Here is a 16,053-nt window from a genome sequence, read left to right as displayed (position 1 = left end):
TTTCGGAACACTTTTATTAGATTTGACACATCTTCAAATTGGGTCCTAGCACCAACTCCTGTTCCAACCATCTCTTAACCATTGATTATTAGCATTACGTGTCTATGTTCATTTTGTTCCCTACCAAAAAAAAAATGTTAAGAGTTTTTTCAAAAAATTTATACAAAAACAATTTTTCAATCTATCATTTATCATCAATTACATCATTAACTAAAATATTATATATTTTAAATTATTATTTTTTATTTTATTTATATATATATTAATACCCTTTAAATATTTTTATAAAAAATAATCATTATTTCCTCAAAATCATCTACCATCATAATTTTTTTCTCACCCTACATTGTTGAAAGATTCAAATATGTCTTACTATTGAAAGCAATTACTATTTCAATATTTAATTTGAAATAAAATTTAAAATGTATTGAATTCTCTGTAATAAAAAGGATATATTTAATAATGGTTATATTAAATATAATAAATTATTAAATGTGAAAGTAATAACTATTTCAAAGTAGTAAAAAATACAATTAAATTAATATTTAAAAAAAAATCATAATAATAAAAAAAAGTGATTTTAAAATCATTATTAATTTATTTTTTTCAAAATGAGTTTCTTTTTAGCCAAATAAAAAAAAAAATCCAAAAAAAGGTTCAATTGATCATAAAAAAATACAAAACCAAACAATTAAATAAGAAGAAGATCATCAAGATCACATTACCACCAACTATTTATCTGATAACTGATGAAGAAGATCATCAAGATCAGTATAAGAAGAACCACCTTCTTCAACCGCCATCATCGCCTTCTTCTTCAACGCAATCATTCTCTCTCTCATTCCCTCCGCAATCTCTCCTTTCATCACCCTCTTCACTGCACCGGCGATCATCTCTCTCTTAACCTCCTCAACCGGTGTTCTAAATGTCCAACGTTTAGATCCACCTTCAACACCAATTTTAAGAATATCTTTAACCATAACTTCATTAAAAAACTGTTCAGCAGACACCGGCCAAGTCACCATTGGAACACCGGCGCAAATCGCTTCTTGAATCGAGTTCCATCCACAATGGGTTAAGAATCCACCGATCGATTCATGTTCAAGAATCAAAACTTGAGGAGCCCAACCCCATATGATTAACCCTCTTTCCTTAACCCTGTTTTCGAATCCCGCTGGTAAGAGTTCATCATTCTTTTCTTGACGAACAACCCATATGAAAGAATGGCCGGAATCTTCAAGTCCGGCGGCGATCTCAATCATCTGGGATTTGGAAAATTCAGCTACGCTACCGAAGCTTATGTAAATTACTGATTTGGGTTTCTTCAAGTTTAGCCATTTCAGACATTCATGTTTGTCAATTGAAGATTCTTTACCTCTGTTTGCTTTATCTTGAATCTCTCTGTTACAGAGAGAAACAGGACCGACATGCCAAGCTCTCCTTTTTAAAACTCGCCGGAAGTAATCTGCGTAATCAGGTTCCAGCTCGTAAAAGCTGTTTACGATAACCCCATAGCTAACGAGTTCTGATTCCTTCACTCTTTCAATCAAACGAGAGAATTCTGTATCAGATTCCTCTTTATGATGATCAGCCAACTGCATTTTCATCATCTTAACTTCATGAGGAAGAGTCGGAATAACAAATGGCTCTGTTTCGGAAACCACATTACCATGAGGTTTATGAATCGTCAAGCAATGAATAGCACAGAGAGAAAAGAAGCTCATTCCATGGAAAACCAACCTCGGAATTCCAAATTTCGCGGCGGAATCGGTGGCCCACGGGAAGAACATGTCGGCAACTAGACAATCCGGTCGGAATTCGTCCAAAATCCGTTCGAGTTCGGGTTGAAGCTTGGACATGGCACAGAAGAATTTGGGCATCATATCGTCTTCAAATGGAACTTCATCGGCACATTCACAGTTTTCCGGTAAGCCATTTTCCTTCGCCGAGAAAGGAATAACTTTGATGGATATTTCCTGACCTAGTTGTACTGCTCGATCAATTGCTTTTTCAAAATGACGGACGTTTCTTGGAGTGGTGATAATGGTAGATTTGACTCCTTTTGAACTAAATAGCTTGGCGAGATCGAGAGTTGGGATCATATGGCCATGGGCAAGTAAAGGAAAGAAGAAGATGCTTAAGTTTTTCATTTTTCTGTTGTTGATTATACTCTGCAACTTACTTCACGAAGAAGATGATCTATATATATAAATATATATAGATATATATTAAAACAACTTTATAATCTATAAAGATTTTCACAATATTATTTTTTAATAATTAAGAAAAAAAAATATTTTTATAAAATTTGAAAAATATAAATTGATTTATATAGTGGATTTCTTGTTACATGTGCCTTACTTTTTTTTAGTGGTTGAATATTGATAGAATTGAGTATGAGATAAAAATATAACTTTTTTTTTATCAACTTTTCTTTAATAAATGACCGAGTTAATTGTCCATATTCATCTTTTAATTTAATATTTCCTTTTCATACCTGTATTAAAAAAATTATATATATATATATATATATATATATATATATATATATATATATATATAAATAACAATTTTCATTAAATATAAATATATTAAATATTGATATTATTAAAATTAAACACTCACTAACTAAATGTAAGCATTAATATTTTAATTACAAAATTTATAAATATTAAATAATTATTTTAAATAAATAAATTCATAATAATCAAAATCGATGTAAAACCAAGATTATCAAGGTTCAAAGGTTATCCCGACATCAAAGTCAGAGTGACTACGTCTCTATAATAAATGCAGAAGACATGTGTCTAATTATACAATTAATTAAATTAATTTTTATATTAATTAAATTCAATTAATTAAGATAAAGACTGTAATAAATAAAATAAAATAATTTAAAATAAATATTATATTTATTTTATCTTAAAATAATTTTTAAAAAATTCAAATAAATTAAATAAATAATTTGAAATTAATGTTGTATTCATTTGAATCTCAAATTAATTAATTATAAAGTCCCAAGGATATAAAATAATAAAATAAATAAATAGACAAAATAAATATTTATGTATATTTAAATATTTTATATATAGATTAAAAATAAAGCCAAAAAAGTAAATAAAAATCAATTTCAAACAAACATGAAAAAATGTCGTGATTTAGTGCAACAAAATATAGAAGAAACGGATATAATAAACCATACATCCATCGGATAAGCGCCAAAAGGCTCATCCAATGGACAACAACAAACCGTGTCACCCGCTACAATGGAAGCCAAGCGCTTCCGCGCATCACAAGATTAGTTAACGCCCAGGCCAAAGACGTTAGCCCGAACGCGGACGGAACCCCAACCGCTGACAGAACATGGAAGGAACGCTGCATCTAGACGTGCGTTCGCGCTTTAACCTGAAACGACGTCGTTTCAACACTAATTCTCTTTTTTATCGTGACGAACTAGATAATGTTCAGTCGAAATCTTTGATTTTTCAAAAATAGAGCTTTGTCGATATTCGACCAAATTAGTTGATTCAAAGGCTGAAATGATGCCTCTAACTTGGTGATCATTTCACCTAAGATACCACGAGAGAGCTTAACACCCAAAGGAGCAAAGCTCATTTCCGAGTAAAGCGGTGCAAAAAAAATGGTTGGCCCGTAAAAACTGAGCTTCCTTCGCGATATGACCAATTATGGCCTAAATGGATAAAGTCAATAAAAAACATACAAAAGTCATTAATGACCTTTTGTTTGAAATTCGATATACTTATATCTATAACCGACCTTGGCAGCTTATAAATAGGCTTCCTTGCCCAAGACGAAGCCAAAGATCAGAATCATAAGCCTCCAATCCAACATTCACAAGATCCACCATTAAAAAAATTTCAAACTTTTAGAACTTTTGGAAATTTTAGAAATTTTGTGTAAGTAAGATTCGTTTATAGATCATCACAAAGCTTCGTAAAGAGTTCAGAAGTGTTCTTCAGCTTATTGTAAACTTTAAATCATATTGTAATTCGACAAATTTTTAATACCGCTCGATTATCCATTTTTCGATCCTAATATATTTTCAAAACTTTCTACTGAAAATAATTTGAAAGAATCAATCTAAACCGAAAACACTCAAATTCAATTTTAAAAATTCCAAAATCGGGTTTTTGGTTTTGAGTTCTAGCTCAAGAACGACAGTTTAAGGTGTGTTTACACTTGAAAAGCAAAAATTCAAAAAATTAAGTTCTTCAATTGGTTAAAACGGATAAGTATTCATGTTTTGGTTTTATTTGATCCTAACATGTACAATGAAGTTATTGGTAAACTCCTTAAGCTAGATTAAACTTTAAAAAATAAAATCCCATTTTTTTTACAAAAGAACTATTCAAATCAAATTTCACCTCTTTCTGATTGATTAATACAACAGGATGATGTTAAAAACGATCCATGTGAGTATATGAAGCTTGCCATACCTTTAGACCGAATGAGGGAAGTTATAAACAAAATCCCAAAATCTTCAATTGATGTTCTTGGAATCCGATCGGAGTGATTCTGCCTGAGCATGGTTTTCGACCGAAAAACTAGCCATACCCGACCGAGAATTCTTGTCCCTACTTGGTTTTCGATCGAGAAAACCAATCAACGCCTATCATCCAATCAGGGATTTCAGCATTGCTTGGTTTTCGATCGAAAAAACTAGTCAGACGTGGTTTCTAACCAATGACCAACATGTGCGACCGAAAGCTTAACATCCGTGTTGACTAGGCACCCAAATCCGTTGACTCTAGGTCAAATCCGTTGACTCTAGGTCAAATCCGTTGACTCTAGGCCAAATCCAACCCAAACTCGCGCGTCCGACCTAGTTAGCGACCCAGACACCTGTCTAAGGGCTTGTTTGTTTGAAATTTATAATTTATAATTATAATTCTTTTTTAACAATTAGTAACCCTAAACTATTTTTAAAAATTCGAAAAACAATAAAAAATGATTTTAAAATACATTTAGAATATTTTAATAAAAGCCTATTTGAATTTATTTTTAAAATATAACCCCTTAATTGATACTTTTCAAGTATCTTACTCAATAATTCTCGACATCTATTGCATGTATTATAATTTAAATATTATTTTATAATTTTAAATATAAAAAAATACATAAATGTCTAGAACTTAAAAATAATTGGTTTAAGAAAACATAATAAAACTAAATTTTTAAAGAAATAGTCAAAAATTTATGAAATAAAGACAGTTCTTTAATAAGTACTGGAGTATGTAACAAGAAAGTTTTTTTTTCGATTATCACCAAACATCGAATTCAACAAAATATTTAATAAAATTAAGTTTTACACGTATACAAATATTTTATTGATTTAAATTTAATAAATAATATTTTAAATTAATTTAAAATAAATATTTTTTAATTAATATTATTTAAATTCTGTTAGGATCGGGGTCGCCCTTGGAGGACCGGGGTTCCGGTTTCGGAAGGGATGACCGCTTACAACACAACACACGCTCTGATTGGTGATAGTCCAGTTAAAGACTATAACCGTTCTTAACACCACGCAAACTGTCACAGACTCTTGAACCGGGTTCAAGGGCGGAAATGTCTATTTCAGTTTGAAGCAACACACACGACTTGGATGAGGTTTATGAGGAGTCGGTTTAAGGAGTATGTATAGACCGGTTTTGATTATAGGAGTAGGATTATATTTCGGTTAATGTAGTTCGGTTTTAGAGTAAATAAGTAGGAAATAAGTAAATGACACAAGACAGGATTTTTTATGGATGTTCGAAGCAAACCCTCCTACGTCACCCCTTCTTCTCAGATTATGAGAAAGATCTCCACTAACTTTAAAAGTTACAACACTCACAATGCCGGTCAAGCCTATCTCGCTACTCGCCGATTACACCAATTTACTCTTGATGTAATACAGTAATTCAATACAACAACAATGCTTTTGGTAAATGAAACAACAATTTAGGATCGCGTGTGAGATTTCTTTCTCTCTTAAGATATTTCAAAAACCGTTATAAATGAAGTCGCTTTGTCTTCCTTTTATAGTAAATGAGATCCCAACGGTCATCTTCTTCTCTCACCGTGAGATTGGTTAGTTTGAAGCCACACCGGTTCAGAGATGTTGCGTGCACGTTTCATCTTTCTGACACTTGTCAAGCATGCATATACCGGTCAGGTATTGATGACGCAACCGGCTTGCAGTTTTGGACACGTGTCAAACATGCACATTTCGACTGTCTGATTCGGATATTCGGATAAGCAGATCATCATTGTTTTTATCGCATGCTTCTGATCCGGATCTTATCTTCTTGCATTTTCCCAAGAAACATCTATTTCGTCATATTACGTCATCTTTGTAGTTCTGAGTTTTCGGTTGATCCTTTCGTAATATGATCCGGCTGCAGTATGAACTTTTCTTTGCTAGCCGGTCTGTTTGGAATGTTGAAGCCGGTTCCACTTGATCATGAATTGGTCATCTGGAGCCGGATTTCTTTGATGTATCATGAATCGATTTATGCGGTCTCCAGCAGGTTTATACGACTTGGTCTGTTCCTGCACATGAAAGTTAATAGTAGTTTAGTTTTCTGGCCGGTAAAAATTAACTTAATTAATTTTTTTATCAATTTCTTCCTTTTTGATTATTTAGAATAAATATTCAAAAATTGTAGTGTGTGGCCGGTTCAAAAATTAACTTACTTAATTTTTCTATCAATTTCTCCCTTTTTGATTATTTAGAATAAATATTTAAAAATTGTAATGTGCAGCGGTTCAAAAATTAACTTACTTAATTTTTCTATCAAATTCAATTAAAAATTAATTATTGTTATAATTAATTTAAAAATTCTAAAATATATTTTTGTATAAATTTTTTAAGTAATAAGTTTTAGAGAATATAAATAAATTTTGAAATAAATTATTTTTTAAAACTTTTTACTAGTGTTGAGAAAAATATTATATTATATTATATTATATTATATATATATTCCTCCTTTAATGCTTTTTTATTTGATTTTAGTTAGCGGTGAAATTTGAATTTTAAAATAATTAAATTTTGCACTATTTAAATAAGTAAAATATAATGAATATAAATAATTAGATAATTTAAATAAACAAACCAAATAAATAAATTAAAAATATATATAATTTTGCGAAAATTAAAAAAATAATAAATAAAACACCAAGTCAATGAGGTCCATACTTATTTAATAGAATAAATAAGGTGGAATCAAACAAGTCCCAAGGGAAGTCTAACACCCAATCGAAATGAGGCAAGCCGATCTGTTGACTAACGGATCGGAAGCAGCTAGCCAACATATTTAATTAATTAAATGCTGCTAGCTAGATGTTAGGCCAAGATATTTAATTTATTTATTAAATGCATTAGGCAAAGCCCATAGCGGGAGGCGGACTTTTAATTAAATGAAATGGAATGGAATGCACATATGGACATTTAATTAAATGAAATGGAATGCACACATATATGGTTCCACTTCCATTCGCTCATCAGCTCTACCCTTTGAAGAGACATAGGCGAGGAGGTTAACAAACGTCTGCGTCCGAGCGAAGAGCTTCCTCGTGACCCGGGAGCTTGTGAGACCCGCCATTTGTCGCAACACGTGAAGAAGTTCGTTATTGTTTTTCTTCGGCAGTTTGGAGGCAATTTTCCAAAAAGCTAAAAAAACTCAATGATGCTCAATTTTGTAATCGGTTTGACGCTACGTCAATTGGAATTACCAAAGAATTTACTAGCAACGACCTTGTGCCTCGTCATCAACTTAAATGACCTGATTTATTTGACCTGATTTATTCCGAGAAGAAACTGAATGAATACAAGAGTGGTAATTCTGAGGTGACGGAGAATTGGAGCGAGGCCCTTAACTGTTAGTTAGGCTCATGACATTGTAAGAGGTGACCGAGCAAAGCTAGAGAAGAGGGGAACGAAAAATTGGATTCAATTGTTGACAATTCGAAGCTTAGTGACCTTTAAGAGAGTGTATCTAGGTTAAGAAATAAACTCGGGCATGTATTCTAATACGTTATTAAAGATTGTTTGAAGTTGTTATTATTGAAATATTATCTTCACTTGCCAGGGACGGACCCATGATTTCGAATTAGAGTGGGTTTGAAAAAAATTTAGGGTGGGCTTAAAATAATAACGAGAAAATTTTGAAAAAAACAAGTTTATAAAAGTAAAGTTTTACCATTTTTTTAATAATTAAATAAAAAATAAAAAATTATATTAAATTTTGTTAAGAGATTAAGGGTAATGTCATATTTCTACCGTAAAAAAAAAATTGTTTTTTCGGGGTGGGCTTCAGCCTACCTGAGCCCCTACATAGATTCGTCCTTGTTCATTTGCATGTACTTAATTCAATAACTTATGCGCATTTTTAGGATATATTTGTACAAACCTTTCGATTAATTAAGTTTTGAATTCATCCTTGACACATGTAAACTGATTGAAAAAAATGAAATGTAAAAAAAATATTTTAGATAAAATGACCAAAAGTAGTAAAAACCATTACTTAATTGGCACGTAAGACAAAATCTATTTCATTTGCGTTTGAGAACGCAAAACATTTTTTTTCCCAATTTTTTTCAAAGAGAAAATTGGACTATGACTTTTAAAAGTCAAAACTAGTTTAGTCATATTTATTAAACTAGCATAATTTTCGTGTAATGCAAACAGACAATTTATAAAAAAAATTAAAATTTCTATATTAAAATAATTTTATCACACTCTATACTATATTAACGGTTTTCATATTGTGGGTATATTCTTTCACATTTCTATTTTTATTAATATTTTGTGAAGTTATCTAATCTCAAATTTATTATAATTTTTCTTTATAATTTTTTTTTTAAAATATAACTAAAATAAAATAATACAAATATGGTCATTTATTCAAAAATTTAGTTTTTATGTTTTATTAATTTAATTAAAAAAAATTAACGTGAATTATCCCACTATCTTAAATTGGCGAAAATAATATTTGAGGAAAATATGTTTGTATTTTTTTTCTTTTTTGTACATAATTATTTCAGCTTCATTATATCCTCTCAAAAATTTCAAAAATAATTTATTATACATTAAAAGTCAAAATATTAATTATAATATATGTGAAATGTCTATTAAAAAATAATATTGAACCATCTTTTTTACGTCAAACACCATAAAACTCTTGTTTCAAAACTATATATATATATATATATTATTATATATATAATTTTATTTTGGTTAAACAATATCATTAATTATTATTTTTATTAAAAAAAAATTCAATTTTATAATATTTTATATAAAAAATATATATATTTATAATAATATTATAAATTAAATTAATAAATATTTATCAATTATTTAAAACATATCAAAATATAGAGTTAAATATATTTTGTATTATTTATATATATATAAATATATATATAATATTTATTATATTTTTGTATTATATATATAAAAATAATTAAAAAATTAATATTATTCATTAAAATATAATTTTATTTATAGTTTTCTTATAAAATATCTTATTAGGTTTTGTTATAGAAAAAAAATTAATAATATAAAAAAAATTTAAATCTTTGGAGAAAGAGAATTACCGGGTTCCTCTTGATTTCAAATCATCGTCTTGTTTTGCTTCCCAATTTTCTTCAAATCAAGTCGAATTTTTTCTTCTAGGTCTCTCTTACGTCGTCGTCGCCCTCCTTCGTCGCATCGTCGTTGCCCACCTCCATTTATCGTGCTACTTATACCTAAGGAGAAATGAGAGTCAATTTAAGAAATACCTAGACCTAAGAAGAAAGGAGAGACGAATTTGATGAGAAATTCATAAAAAATGTGCAAAAATAAAAATAAAAAAAATATTTTCTTTTCTAAATCTACGGAGACAGAGAATACTCGTCTTACTCTTGATTTCGAATCTTCGTCTTCATTCGCTTCTCATTTTTTTTTCAAATCAAGATCGAATATTTTCCTTTATGTCTCTCTTGCATCATCGTCGCCCTCCTCCGTTGCATCATCGTCGCTCTTCTCCATCACGTCGGCGTCGCCCTCCTCCTCTTCTCATGCAACATATACCTAAAGAGAAAGGAGTATCGATTTAAGAAAGACCTAAACATAAGGAGAAAGGAGAGACAAATGTAATGCGAGAATTTGATAAACCGTGAGAATTTGATTAGAAAATCATATAAAATGTGTAAAAATAAAAAATTAATTTTTTTTAATTTTTTTTTAAAAAAAATCAGAATCCACGGAGGTAGAGAAATCAGCGATTTCCTTTTAATTTTGAATCCTCGTATTCATTCGCTTCCCGTTTTTTCTTCAAATCAAGATCAAATATTTTTCTTTGGTCTTTCTTCCGTTGTCGACACCCACCTCCTAAAGAGAAAAGAGAGATAATTGTACTGTGAGAATTTGATGAGAAATTTATATAAAATGTGTAAAATTTTGGTAAATATCACCCTAAATTTTTTTTAAACATTATTATATATATTATCTTCGTTTACGTAGGGACTCAAATACATAGGGACTCACACATGCCATCTTACCCTTACTTTTGGCCTTCTTCATTAATCACAAATTCACATACGCATTTTCGTCGACCACAAATTCACCCACTCATACTCACTACGTAGGGACTCACACATGCCATCCACATCGACCACAAATTCACCCACTCATACCCACATGCATAATCATTTATAAATTCGCGTAAATTGAGACTCGAACTCTGGTCTCTAATATGAAATGTGAACACTTTAACCATTAGACCACTTGTGTTTTTTGAATTTAATTTAAAATTTTATGTATGTATAAATATTTAATTCTTGTTAATTAATAATAGATAAAATATATAATAAATAAAAGAAAATTAATTAATTAATTATATAAATAATAAATATGTGAACACTTTAACCATTACCACTTGTATTTTTTAAATTGAATTTAAAATTTTATGTATATATAAATATTTAATCCTTGTTAATTAATAATAGATAAAATATATAATGAATAAAAGAAAATTAATTAATTAAGTGTATAAATAATAAATATTCATAGAAGGATAATAGGAAGAAAAAAAATATATTTATATAAAATTAATGATAAAATATACTATATATATAGATTTTAGGAGAGAGAAACGCTTAATATTAATTTTTTAATAAATTAAAATATTTATAATTTTATTTTATGAAAAAAATTATAAAAATGATGTGTAAGAAAATATGAAATATATATATATATATATATATATATAAATGAGGAAAAAAATAAAAAAATAAATTAATTATTAGTGTTACAAAACGGAAATTAATTAGGAAGGTATATTATGAATATGAGAGAGAAATAAATATAAAAGTAAAATTTGTAATTTTATTTTAAGTTTAATAAATTATTTAAACGTTATTATATATTATATATAGTATTATTATGTATATTATAAATATATATATATATAATATTAAATATAAGTTTATATAAAGTTAATGAAGAAAAATCATATGTATAATTAGGAAAGAAAAATTAGTAAAATAAAGTAAAAATTAATTAGAAAAGATAAATTAATAATTATGGTATGAGAGATAAATTAGTATTTATGAATAAGTAATTATGTCAAGAGAGAGAAACATTTATAAAATATGATAAACCTATGTGATATGTGGTGAGAGCGTGAATATCACCCAACATTTTATTTCTTAAGCATCATTAGATATATATAGATTATAATTTTAATTCCTCACCTCACTTTAAAGAGATGACTTACGAAAAAGTAATTTTCTCGTTTTATTTACGAGTTTTGAGGAATGTAAGCACTTATTTAATGAAAGACATTAAGTTAGAATATAATTTAACTTATTATTTTGTTTTCTTATTTACTTCAGTTTCGAAAGGAATGTAAGTTATAAAACAAACGAATAAATGTTACGTGGACCATTTTAGACATTATTATCTACCATCAAATTTTATTGCAGTTTTAATCAACATTTCATAATAATTTAGGGCAGTATATATATAATGTTTTATAAAATATTATATTATATTATTAATGAACATGATTTAAATTAGTATTTTATGCTAAATTTGAAGTAAGGCTTAAGCAAGAAAAAAGAAGTAAAGAAAATATAATGTTGTAAATTCGTGTAATAGGGTAGGGTATGATTTTTCAAATCACTAAATTTTTACATAACTTTATTTTTATAATTTTAGATTGTGCATAGATTACACAGATTACTTGACTCAACCTCTAGAAGTATATTTAAATTAGAGGTGAGGCGGTTTCTTAAATAAAAAAAAAATTATTGAAAGTGTTAAAAATAATAATAATAATAATAATTTTATTTTTTAAAACTGTTTAACACTATTTCATTAAAAAAATATAAAATATGGGAGGATCAAAAATTAAAACTATACAAACTTTAACTTTATTATAAGATGACAAACAACAATCTTTTAAAATGATACCAATCAAACAACAGTACAAACAAATAATACAATTGACGTTCTTAATCTTTCATGTTATTTCCATATTTGCCTTTTAGGTCATGTTACTTTTTTCCACGTCTTCTTCCCCGCTCATACTTCATCAAAAATGATTGAATTGTAACTGATAATGATATTTGTCTGCTCCCATTGTTAAACACACCTCTATACGAACATGTACTTATTTAATAAAAAAAATTCTTTTTAGAATTTCAAGATTTTATCAATATTTTTTCTACTTTAAATTTACGAATTTGAAAATCAACCCTAGTTTCTTTCTATTAAGAGTTTCATATAATCAAATCTATATATATAATGATGCTTAATTTTTAAAGTGTCCGGATTGCCGGGTTGAGAGCTGTGGTTAATTTGGATACTTGGGTCGGATTGTGGGTTGACCCGCTTTTAAATTTAAAACGGTTAAAAATAAAATAAAAAATGCTAGAGGTATGTTTCGAACTTGCAACCTAACAAAACAAGTACAACTCTTTAACCAACTAGGCTACAAAGATTTATATTTTAAATTCAACACCAAATTTGATAAACGCGAGATGTTTTAATATTAAACTAAGTTCAACTTTTTAACTAACTAATCTATATATATATAATGATGTTTAATTTTTAAAGTGTCTGGATTGCCGGGTCGAGAGCTGTGGTTAATTTGGATACTTGGGTCGGATTGTGGGTTGACCCGTTTTTAAATTTAAAACGGTTAAAAATAAAATTAAAAATGCTAAAGGTATGTTTCGAAATTGCAACCTAACAAAACAAGTACAACTCTTTAACCAACTAGGCTACAAAAACTTTTTATTTTAAATTCAACACCAAATTTGATAAACGCGGGACGTTTTAATATTAATATAAGTTCAATTTTTTAACTAACTAATCTTTATATATATAATGATGCTTAATTTTTAAAGTGTCCGGATTGCCGGGTCGAGAGCTGTGGTTAATTTGGATACTTGGGTCGGATTGTGGGTTGACCCGCTTTTAAATTTAAAACGGTTAAAAATAAAAATAAAAATGCTAGAGGTATGTTTCGAACTTGCAACCTAACAAAACAAGTACAACTTTTTAACCAACTAGGCTACAAAGACTTTATAATTTAAATTCAACACCAAATTTGATAAACGCGGGATATTTTAATATTAATATAAGTTCAACTTTTTAACTAACTAATCTATATATATATATAATGATGCTTAATTTTTAAAGTGTCCGGATTGCGGGTCGAGAGTTGTGGTTAATTTGGATACTTGGGTCGGATTGTGGGTTGACCCGCTTTTAAATTTAAAACGGTTAAAAATAAAATTAAAAATGCTAGAGGTATGTTTCGAACTTGCAACCTAACAAAACAAGTACAACTCTTTAACCAACTAGGCTACAAAGACTTTTTTATTTTAAATTCAACACCAAATTTGATAAACGCGGGACGTTTTAATATTAATATAAGTTCAACTTTTTAACTAACTAATATATATATATATATATAATGATGTTTAATTTTTAAAGTGTCCGGATTGCCGGGTCGAGAGCTGTGGTTAATTTGGATACTTGGGTCGGATTGTGGGTTGACCCGTTTTTAAATTTAAAACGGTTAAAAATAAAATTAAAAATGCTAAAGATATGTTTCGAAATTGCAACCTAACAAAACAAGTACAACTCTTTAACCAACTAGGCTACAAAGACTTTTTATTTTAAATTCAACACCAAATTTGATAAACGTGGGACGTTTTAATATTAATATAAGTTCAATTTTTTAACTAACTAATCTTTATATATATAATGATGCTTAATTTTTAAAGTGTCTGGATTGCCGGGTCGAGAGCTGTGGTTAATTTGGATACTTGGGTCGGATTGTGGGTTGACCCGCTTTTAAATTTAAAACGGTTAAAAATAAAAATAAAAATGCTAGAGGTATGTTTCGAACTTGCAACCTAACAAATCAAGTACAACTTTTTAACCAACTAGGCTACAAAGACTTTATAATTTAAATTCAACACCAAATTTGATAAACGCGGGATATTTTAATATTAATATAAGTTCAACTTTTTAACTAACTAATCTATATATATATATATAATGATGCTTAATTTTTAAAGTGTCCGGATTGCGGGTCGAGAGTTGTGGTTAATTTGGATACTTGGGTCGGATTGTGGGTTGACCCGCTTTTAAATTTAAAACGGTTAAAAATAAAATTAAAAATGCTAGAGGTATGTTTCGAACTTGCAACCTAACAAAACAAGTACAACTCTTTAACCAACTAGGCTACAAAGACTTTTTTATTTTAAATTCAACACCAAATTTGATAAACGCGGGACGTTTTAATATTAATATAAGTTCAACTTTTTAACTAACTAATATATATATATATATATATATATATATATATATATAATGATGTTTAATTTTTAAAGTGTCCGGATTGCCGGGTCGAGAGCTGTGGTTAATTTGGATACTTGGGTCGGATTGTGGGTTGACCCGTTTTTAAATTTAAAACGGTTAAAAATAAAATTAAAAATGCTAAAGGTATGTTTCGAACTTGCAACATAACAATACAAGTACAACTCTTTAACCAACTAGGCTATAAAGACTTTTTATTTTAAATTCAACACCAAATTTGATAAACGCAGGATGTTTTAATATTAATATAAGTTCAACTTTTTAACTAACTAATATATATATATATAATGATGCTTAATTTTTAAAGTGTCCGGATTGCCGGGTCGAGAGCTGTGGTTAATTTGGATATTTGGGTCGGATTGTGGGTTGACCCGTTTATAAATTTAAAATAGTTAAAAATAAAATTAAAAATGCTAGAGGTATGTTTCGAACTTGCAACCTAATAAAACAAGTACAACTCTTTAACCAACTAGGCTACAAAGACTTTATATTTTAAATTCAACACCAAATTTGATAAACGCGGGACGTTTTAATATTAATATAAGTTCAACTTTTTAACTAACTAATATATAATGATGTTGAGGAAATAGATATTTGGGTCGGATTGTGGGTTGACCCACCCATAAACTTAAAACGGTTAAAAATAAAATTAAAAATGTTATCCGTAATTTTTTTTACGATTTTTAATATTATTACTCGTGCAAATGCACGGGTTAAATGCTAGTTTCAAATAATATTAGTTATATATATATATTATATTTTATTAATTAAATAATGATAATAAATAAATAACATGTTAACATTTATAACATTAATTCATTTATTTAAATAATATATATTTTTTAATATATAAATATAAATCTAGTAGTCACAAAGTCTTGGGCCTGTGGGTGTTCAAACGGCCCACTTAACCATAATACCCGACCCATTAACCTGCTGTAAATATTACAATATTACCTGTCAACTATACGCTGTAAATTTGTAAGTGCCAGGTTGGCTGTCCAGGTGGCAATCCTAAACGCCAACAACATAAAAGCAGATACTTTCTGAAAATCCAACGGCTAAGATTATCATAAGTGGGACCCACATATGAATTCAACGTGAATCCAACTACATTGGATCGTCTCTCTCATCACCATTAAATTCTGCATTTTGCAGTCAAAAGC

The 16,053-nt window shown here is 28.6% G+C and overlaps 1 protein-coding gene across 1 annotated transcript; it reads right to left on the bottom strand.

The window, feature by feature from the left end:
• Window positions 1-731: 731 nt before the first annotated feature.
• LOC124935514 (scopoletin glucosyltransferase-like) lies at window positions 732-2,150 on the bottom strand. The gene has a single exon (XM_047475946.1). The coding sequence runs from the start codon at window positions 2,148-2,150 to the stop codon at window positions 732-734; it is 1,419 nt and encodes a 472-aa protein (XP_047331902.1).
• Window positions 2,151-16,053: the final 13,903 nt, after the last annotated feature.

This window comes from Impatiens glandulifera, chromosome 4, assembly GCF_907164915.1.
Source record: "Impatiens glandulifera chromosome 4, dImpGla2.1, whole genome shotgun sequence".
Lineage (NCBI taxonomy): Eukaryota > Viridiplantae > Streptophyta > Magnoliopsida > Ericales > Balsaminaceae > Impatiens > Impatiens glandulifera.
This window is presented reverse-complemented; position numbering and strand designations above follow the sequence as displayed.

What these genes read in the sequence shown, in the direction of transcription:
- LOC124935514 (XM_047475946.1), bottom strand. Translation starts at nt 2,150, where the DNA reads ATGAAAAACTTAAGCATCTTCTTCTTTCCTTTACTTGCCCATGGCCAT.